The following is a 9726-nucleotide window of genomic DNA, read 5'->3' as shown; positions in this document are numbered from 1 at the left end:
AGTTAAGCTCAATAATTCTGCTACAAGCGAGTGTAGCTATCCATTCCAGAACTTACTCTCTTATCTCTGAACCATAAAAAGAACAGAAGCTCCTACTAAGTTAAAGCAGCAGGAACATGACTGTTGATTGAAGAAGAAATAACAAGTAATTCATTGGTTCAAAGACTGTAAATCCTGCTTTTCAGAATCTGAAAGCCTATTCAACCAATGCAGACCGAGATCACATCCAGCTTCCGCGGCGATTCGAAACTGCTCTTTCGCCATCTCTATTGCATCTTCGTTCTGCCACTTCACATCCTTCTTCTTCTTCGCTCCACCGGTCGAAGGGCTCCTCACGTTAAACCTCTTTACAACCTCTGGAACTTCATATCCTGAGAGTTAGAAGAATAAACTTTAACTTTTACATACATATCAACTTAACTATACATGAAAAAGATGTATTTCAATTCTTAAATGTTAAAATAATAATATTTTTGATAGAATATGAAAGATTTGGGTGGCGTTAATGTGAAAGTCAAAATATTGGTGTTAGAAATGTAAATACATAAGATTTGGGTGGTATGTATGTAAATACCCCAATACTAACCTAACACTAATAATTAATTATTTATTTATTTATTTTTAGCTGACACTCAAACCCGGTTCTTTGAAATTATTTACTTTGTTTCCAACTAGTGCACAACACATCCGAGCTGACCTTGCACCAATTTGACACAAAACTTATTTGCTTCATCATCAATTTAGAGTCATCACGAAGTAATTCATCCGTGTAAATGAGTCAAGTCAAGCTTGAGTCACCCTTGGCTTGAGGTTAAGCTTGATTAATTAATCGAATTTGAATGGGTAAATCAATCGAGTCAAGCTCAAGTCACCCTCGACTTAAACTTGATTAATTAATTAAGTTTGAGCACAAGCTCTACGAGTGCAAGCCAGCTGACTTATTTACTACGAAAGAGAAAAAAATATATTAACTCAAGTTAGTGCTATAATAAAATGATAAAGATTACATACATACCACTTAATTCTTATGTACTTACATATCTAACAACTAAACTTCCTTTTTTACATATAAACCACCTCGCCTATACATGAATAGTTGCATATCATATTTTAGAAGTTAAAAATAGTGGTATTGTTGATGTGATATGAAAATTTTCGATGATATAAATATAAAATGAAAAGTTTAGGTGTTCAATGCATAAAAACATAAGAATTGGGTGTTATGTATGTAAATGCCCCAATACAAAATAGAAAGAGCATTTAGGAGATAATTAATAAAAAATCACACGATATAAAATATAAATTTTATTTTTTAAAATTTGTTAATAATTTAAAGGTAAAAACTTGAATTTGAATATATTTTGAGTATATTTTTTATTAATTATTTTCTAAACGAGCTAGTTCACAACCCAACTAGTCGAGTCAAGACTGCCTTGAGCTTCGCTAGTTAGCAAATCGAGCTCAGCTCACAAGCCACTTATCAAACCAAACCTATGTAAGTGATGTGAACTGAACTCCAGAGCAGGTAATATGGTATGTTTCACATCAAAAATATTAAACTGGGCAGTAAGAGATTAGCTCAGAAGCAATGAGGTGTTAGTTACCTTTTAGAAGGAGCGAGCCATAAGCAATTGCAGCTCCAGCATGGCCCTGCACATACAGGTACTCAAAAAGAAAGAACAGGAGCACTGAAATGCAAAATGCAAATGAATTCAGAGTTAAGGTTAAAGGAAAACAATCATGCAGTGCAAAATTAGTCAGATAGAGCTTCATGGTGAAGTTCTTTCTAGCAATGTGAGATAGTTTATGATTTGACATTATGCGGCATTTCAGTTTGACATCTAGATGATGTGCCTTTGTGTAATGTTTGTAAATCTCAAAACGTCTAGCATTGGTTTAGTATTATTAAGAGGAGGGACGGAGAAAGCGGGAGACGAAATTGAATCAAAGAGAGATACAAAGAAGGCAAGGAGTCAAAGAGGAGATGAAGACAGAGAGGTTGCTGGAGTGTATAGCAGAGAGTGTGAGCGAAAACAAGGAATGCGTGTGAGAGGAGGGGAGAGAAGCTTGTGAGCTTAGGGAAGTACCATGAGAAGGGGAATGATGCAGACTTGCTCCGAATGCTAACAAGGGCGGAGTATGAGCTAGCCAAAACAAGTACATTATGAATGGCTATCAAGTGTGAGATGAGCCTTGCAAGAGAGTTAGCGTGCATGGTCTCACTTGCAAGGGGTTAGAGCGGAAGGTTTAACGTGTGAGACTGAACATGAAGCTGTGTTCGATTAAGCGCGGACGAGCATGAAACAATGATAGGTAAATATTTACTTAGATTTTATAAATTATAAATTTTAGATTTAGATAATATTTAAGATATATATAATGTTTAAAGACATTAGTTTGGGATATCCGGGAGATAAAGAAGAGATCCACATTCACTTGAGCACCAACCAAAAATTAGATGTGAGATTTAAAGTAGTGTATTGATTTGATAATTTATGAATTGCATTTATCTAGCTTTCATTATTCTTAAATAAAAATAAAATGAAGACAACCTAATGCCTTATTTATGAATGCTAGATATTTTTGGAAGATAAGAAGAAAACAAAAAGTTTAGTTAATGAATAAAAAATTATAATTTTTTATTAATAAAATATGATACATATGCAAATATATAAAAAATTTAGAAAATAAATTGAAAGGCAAATTGATATTAAGTGAGTGATAATATTAGAAAGTATCATAATTATGAAATGAAACTAAAATAAAACACTAATAAATACATTTATGATAATATATTTGTAAATTAAATTTAATGTTAAGTTATGAGTGAATTTGAAATTAATAAATTGAATATTTATTAGTAATCTATATTAACAGTTTAGAATAATTATTTAAACAAAAGATAAAAATTAATTGAATAAAATTTACATGTTTGAGTGAATGAAAAATATAACAATAAGGTAAATTACTAATAAATATATATAAATTTAATAAAAAAAATAGTATAAGGATGCAAAAGAAATATGAGTGAGAAATGTCCATTAGAAGATTAAGTGAAAAAGATAACCATCAGACCATACCATCTCATATTATTACGACGTACATATGTTTAGTACATGATATGATTCTTTAAAAATATAAATTAATGATTAACATAAATAATGTTTCCTTTTCTAAATACCAGAATTTAGAATTATAATTATTCCACTAATTCTTTTTTGAAAATTCATTATCTTAATGTTTTAATAAGTTAGAATAAAATGAGTGAAAGGAGAGAACGTGTATCATAGACAGAACATTTCCAAACAAAAGTGTTCAATTTTAATTTTTGTTGTATATTTTGTAGTTTTTTGGCTTTTTGATTGTTTTTGAATTTAGATAAATTTTTAGAGATTATTTTAAATTTTATACTACTAGTAATTTAGAGATAATTATTAAATTTAATTTCATCGTTTGACTGTTTGTTCCTAACTTAAAAAATCTAAGAGCTCAGACCGAATCAAGACAAAAGGCCTATAAATAGAAGGCTCTTTGGATAGTTTTTAAAAAAATCTAACAAAATTAATTCACAAAGTGATCAGCTTTTTCCTCTCTCCTAGTCATTAATCTCCCGGCCTCCCTCCCCCTCTCCCTCTCAAAAGTCTTTCTTCCTTCAAAGATATTACAAGATGTAGCATCTCTAAACAAAGCAATGCTAGGTTTTATACTTTAATATATATTTTAATCCCTTCAAAACCTGATTACATTCTGCCACCTGGTGGAATAGCCTTGAAATCTTCTTAGAATTATAAAAGAAATATCAGGTTAAAAAAAATTGATTAGATATTGAAGGATAATTCCAAATACAAGCACTCTAAAATATCTTCTCATTTCCTACATGAGTTATATAGAAGTAAAGTGTTTCATCAGTAGAATGAAATAGTGGTTTGGGTGAGTGATAGAATACGAGACAATGCTGCATTCTCCATTATCAAACTAACAAACTACATGGTTTGGGTTAGTGATAGAATAATAAAAAGAAAGATTTACATACCTACCACTCAATTCCTGTTGATTTACAGATCTAACACCTAAACTTTAACTTTTACATACAAACCACATTATCTATGCATGAAAAGAAATATTTGTCATGACCCGGCCCGGGGCTTGGAATTAACCAAGGCGGGAATAAACAGTCGAACAATGAAATTAAATTTTCTATTATTTTATTGCTATCACTAACAATTTAATATTAATTGAAAGAGTCAATAAAAAAATCAATTTAAATAATAAGTAAAAATTTTACATTTTTGGTTGTTGAGCTCGCCTTCTATACATATTAGCACATCTAGTAATCATTTTATTTAAAAGCTTAAAACCTGAAAAAAATATTAAAATGATATAATGAATTATTTACGGATAACCCAGTATAGCAATCTCACATCTAAACTATAGAAACCCAAGAAAAAATAAAATAATATATATGCCGGTCTTTCATATTTCAATATAGAAGATCTTATAATGATTTAATGTATGTGCCCATGACATTTACTTAATGAAAAAAAACATAAACTTTGATATGCATTAACTTTAACTTTACTCTTGAAGTTTTAATCATTAAGTTTCCTTTTACTTCATGCTATTAAGTATTAACATTCATATCTATCTTAGAAGCATCATAAAAAAATAACCTAATACACACCTGACGATATTATCTTGTTGGTACAATAGTTTGTAATCTAATTCATATGGTTGTCTTAAAGGGAAATGTATATACTCGCCTCAGATATTTTCTCGTCGGTACATTAGTCAGCGATCTAAACATCATAGTTGTTTAGGGTAATAAGATAACTTCTACGCGCATGGGTACACTAATGTTCTTGGCTGCACCATAACAGAGAGAACTCCACTTAGCATGCACATACAGACATTCATATATACACTACTTTATTCATCATGTCATATATTATTTTTTATGAAACATTTTACTTCTATCTATTGATGAATAGTTAGCTTATGAGGAAACACTTTACTTCTATCTATTGACAAATAATTACAATCACACTAATCTATAATTCATACAAAAAATTAATATATACACCTATACTAGAATCTACATATCATGTAGTTAGCTAACCACTTTTTAGGAAAACTATAATGCAACTATTTAACATGCATATTTTTCAAAACTAACAATATGAAGAATCTGTTAGAATCTAAATCTCAATAGAAGAAAACATAAATGAAATCAAGCATAATTTAGAAATAAAAATTAATTAAATTTAGAAATACAATTACTTACATTACCATTTTGATGATTCTTATATCCACTTAATCCTTGATGCCCTCTATTCAATGTCTAAAAAAGCACAACATAATATTTTATCAACTTCATTAATTCTCTTATTCAAACTTCTAAAGTATTTTCCAATTATACATTACTTCAGGTATTAACTTATCTTTTAAATTAAAAGAAATATAAGTAGAACTTACCACAATTAAATTTATTTGGTTGCTACTTCCTCCATCACCTCTCCCAATTATATTATCAAAATTCTGATTTAATTAAACCTACTATTAATATTTTAATAATTAAACATATACATTAAATTCATACGTAACATGTTAAATTATAACTCACCTTAACCTTTCCTTGTTGTTCAACTCCTCAATGTTTGCACACAGAAGTCTCCTCTTTCTTCATCCACACACAGAGTATGCTCAAATTTGGCTTCCCTTTCTCCCACATGCTAGAACTCAGATCGACTTGCCTCCTTCCTTTGCACATAACTCATAAGTCAACGGTGCCACCCACATGTTTTCCTTCTCCTTCCTTTTTTTTCTATCGAACATGGAAGATCTTCACTGCCCTAATATTTCATCACCCTCACCTGCTCGATGACGCCTCCTCTTGCACAAAGCTAACACGCGACATCCCTCTCTTTCACCTTCACGCCAAAGCCGCAAGCCGCTCAATTGCGTCTTTCATCTTCTTTGATCACGCTAGGCTTCTCTCTCCTGGGAAATCGAAGCCTTTCGACATTGTAAAGACGTTCCGCTGCTAATCACAAGCGAAGTACCTCAACTCAACCTCTCATTCTTTCTCTTTTTCTTCTTCCCATTCTTGAGTCTTGTTGCCCTACGCCAAACATTCAATAAGAGAAACACTTGACTGCTCTTTCCGCTCTTTCTTCTTCTCCTGTGGTTTCTACTCTCGTTCTCTCGTCCAATTTGTTTATTTGCTTCAAATGAGCACTTGTTCTCCTTAAAACAAAAATGTCTAAATAGTTAATCCCTCCGAATCGACACTAACCTATTAAATTTCTTTTAGTTTTTGTTTTTTTAAAAAAAATTTTCCGGTTATTACAGTATTTCACTTTTTAAAAGTTAAAATGATGGTATTTTTAATGTGATATGAAAGATTTGGTTGTATAAATGTAAAAAATAAAATTTAGATGTTAGATAAGTAAATTCATAAGAATTGGATGGTATGTATGTAAATGCCCCTAATATTGAATACCTTCTCAGATGCTCTGTGGAAGCACCACATTGCCGAAGCAACATCTCTCTTGACACAATCTCCAGTCAAATAAACAGCACCAAGAAGATATAAAGCCCCTGGATGAAGCTTGAACAAAATGCAATATCAAGTGAGCTTATTTAGATGCAACAGAATTTAGACAAAGAAACAAAACCTCACACAAGCAGCCAGTGTTTACCTGCTCAACTGCTTCCTCTATATAATAGAAAGCCTGCTGATCTGACTTAACATACTTATTCTGTAAATGCAAGAAAACAGTTTTAGATTGCATAAAACAAGAGTTCATACAATAAAAAAGAATCCAAGAAACAGTAAATTAAATTCTATTTAGTAAGGATCCACAGGTGCATATACGAATTCCAAGGCTGAGAAGTTTCATTGCCTTTCCCATCATCTCACAAGGCAAATTTACACAAGCAAGCATGCAGCTAAAGCATAAAATGTGCAGGAGTTCTCAGTATTTGGGGTTTCACCAGTTTATCAGCAAAATAACGAATTCCACAACATTTCTTAGAAGTATAGAATTATGTGGTGACTAAGATTTATATACCGAATGTAACAAGAGCTCAAACAAACACACACAAATCAATATATCAACATTTTAGAAGAAAGAACAAGGATATAAATCACCTAAAAAACAATTAGCAATTTTCAAACTTCTAATTTTATATTTTCAATTGTAAAATTTAAATACACATACACATACTATATTCTTTTCAAATGATAATGTCGAAGTCATTATAATCTTAAATTCCATAACAAATCTAAGATTAAAAATAAAATTCTGCCGCATTTAAGATTCACGATAAAATATAAATTAGCATATATTGAACTTGACTAGTTTTCAATGTCACCCACAAACTAAGCTGTTTAATAGATAAAACAAATACAATGATAGAAGTTATTCATTGGAAGATCAAGAGAACACAGTACAACAAAAATCATCCCTAAAAAATTATCATTAAGACTCGCAAAAAATTCAAAGAGTTCGTGTCCGACAACACACGAGAACTGAGAGGAAACAAAAATTTTATTCAGTCATCCATCATTTTTTTACATGTCACATGGGTCCTATTTATAACTGAAAGAGGCTCAACATATAACTTCTCTGAATCCTCCAACATTCGGCCTAATACTAAAAATTTCAATTCAACAAAATCAGATTTAAAACACAACCAGGTTACTGGAATAAGTTTCAACAAAGTTGGAAGGTTCAACTGATAGCTATAAAGCCAAATTGCCAAAGAGAAAGCATCTTCAACATGCTCCTCCAACAACGAATAAGTAAATAAACAAATCAACCATTGTAGCGAAGTAGATATTTAAAACATGTATTCTATTAGGAATACAAGAAACATTGAATTAAAACAACTTACAATAGTAAATCAAATCCTACGAGATAATCCAAATAGCAGAGAACACATCTCATTCTCAATAGGATCACTAATATAATTGTTTATATGCACACAAACTAAAATAATTAAGAGATACAAACAATTAAAATAAGACCAAATGCGCGTGATTGTGTCTCCAATAAATAATGACTATTAGATTTACATCAAATGCTTGATTTATAATTGATGAAGAGCCTTACATCAACCCGAAGACGACAACCAAGCTCATATTGTGCATCTGCATCGCCCATATTTGCAGCTTCCACAAGTAGAGATACTCCTCTGTGCTTTGCATAAAAGAAAAAAAAAAGTTGAAGTAGATTATAGAAACATTTAATAACAAATGCAGGTCATGCAGTTCCACAGCACAAACATGAGCAAAGATAGTCTTTTAGGCAAAATAATTGCAGTATGGCTTTTATAAATTATGAAAGACAGATCAATATACAGAGAAAAAAAATTGAAGTAATCACAGGTAGCAATTTGGCAGTCCATATTAAAGTTCAGGCAAAATCGAATTCCGAAAAAATGATGCATAAGAAAGTTCTTATTCACATATTCTGTTTTTCTTCAGAGAGAAAATGCGAGTGGTACCGTACTTCTAAATTCTACCAAGTTGCACCAGCCGATAATTAATGGGTCGAAAATGTCTAAAGTAATGGGTAGGGCCGTCAAAAAAGCTCGTTGTTGCAAAAAAGCTCGTTTTTCGCGAACAGTTCGTGTTCGATTCGTCAAAGTAATCGTGTTCGATTCGTTCGATAAGCAAACAAGACAAACACGAACAATTTTTTTCGTTCGGTTTGTTAAACGAACCAAACATGAACAGTGATACGTTCGTTCGTGTTCGAATCGTTATTGTTCGAAATATAAAAAAAATTAATATAAATATATATAAAAAATTTATCATACTTTAATTATAATGTACAATAAATTATTAATAATAATATATTTATATATTATACTAGTGATATAGATATTATATATTTATATAATATAAAAAAATATAATGTATATAATTAATATAATATATTATATATATTATTTATATATATTAATATATACAAACAATCGAACGAATAAAAATTCTTATAAGTTATAACCGCGGAAACCCTAATCGAGTCTCGAACGTGCTCGCCCTTTTCCTCTCACGCCGCTCTTTCTCCTCTCTCGAAAGCTTACTTTCGGCTGCTCCTTCTTCTCTCAAGTTCGTGAAAAGCTTCCTCTCGGTGATTGCGACTTGAGAGAACCCTCCTATCAAAATCGCGAAAGCTTCTCTCGCTGAGAACCCTCCGTCTTCTTGTCTCAAAATCGCGAAAACCTTTATCTCGGTGAGAGCTTAGGGTTGATTTTTTGGGTTCATTCTCTAATCTCTACTTCTATTTTTCTTTGATAAAGTGTATTTTTCCTCAGCGAGTCGGCGTTGGATCGACCACTCTCGGGTATTCTTGCTTCGGTGTTCGGTTGCCCGATATTCTTGCTTGGTTGCTTGTAAGGCTACCGAGTCGTCTTCTTCGAGAATTTTTTCTATAATATTTCATATTTATCTTCAGGTTTGTCTCTTAGCTTAAATTTTCAGAAATTTGTTTAGGTTTATTTAATTTTTTAAAGTGAAACCTAGGATTTGAAGTTTTTGGAAGTGAAATCCAGATATGTTTATCTCCATACTGATTGTAAATCTACTTTTTTTTGTGAGCACTGAGCTCTATTTGGGATCTTGGGAGTGAAATCCAGATACATCTATTTGGGATCTTGGGAGTGAAATCCAAATACATGACTGATGTTAATTATTTTGGCATTATGTTTTTCATTGGT

General features: G+C 31.4%; 1 protein-coding gene across 5 annotated transcripts in view; it reads right to left on the bottom strand.

The window, feature by feature from the left end:
- Positions 1 to 9726, bottom strand: part of LOC110024100 — a 31128-nt gene that overhangs the window by 559 nt on the left and 20843 nt on the right. For 2 of the 5 annotated variants that reach the window (XM_020723856.1, XM_020723859.1), the window contains 5 exons: positions 8115 to 8196; positions 6699 to 6758; positions 6500 to 6607; positions 1605 to 1650; positions 7 to 371 (listed from right to left, as the gene is read on the bottom strand). In XM_020723856.1, coding sequence (XP_020579515.1) covers positions 151 to 371; positions 1605 to 1650; positions 6500 to 6607; positions 6699 to 6758; positions 8115 to 8196 — 517 coding nt within the window. In that variant the 3' untranslated portion in view covers positions 7 to 150. Of the gene's footprint in view, positions 1 to 6; positions 372 to 1604; positions 1651 to 5435; positions 6244 to 6499; positions 6608 to 6698; positions 6759 to 8114; positions 8197 to 9726 lie in introns of those variants that run through there. The other 3 variants (XR_002293970.1, XR_002293971.1, XM_020723858.1) reach the window with 3 other exon arrangements.

This window comes from Phalaenopsis equestris, unplaced genomic scaffold, assembly GCF_001263595.1.
Source record: "Phalaenopsis equestris unplaced genomic scaffold, ASM126359v1 Scaffold000246, whole genome shotgun sequence".
Taxonomy (NCBI): Eukaryota; Viridiplantae; Streptophyta; class Magnoliopsida; order Asparagales; family Orchidaceae; genus Phalaenopsis; species Phalaenopsis equestris.
Note: the sequence above shows the minus strand (reverse complement) of the source record. Positions and strands in the feature narration are given on the sequence as shown.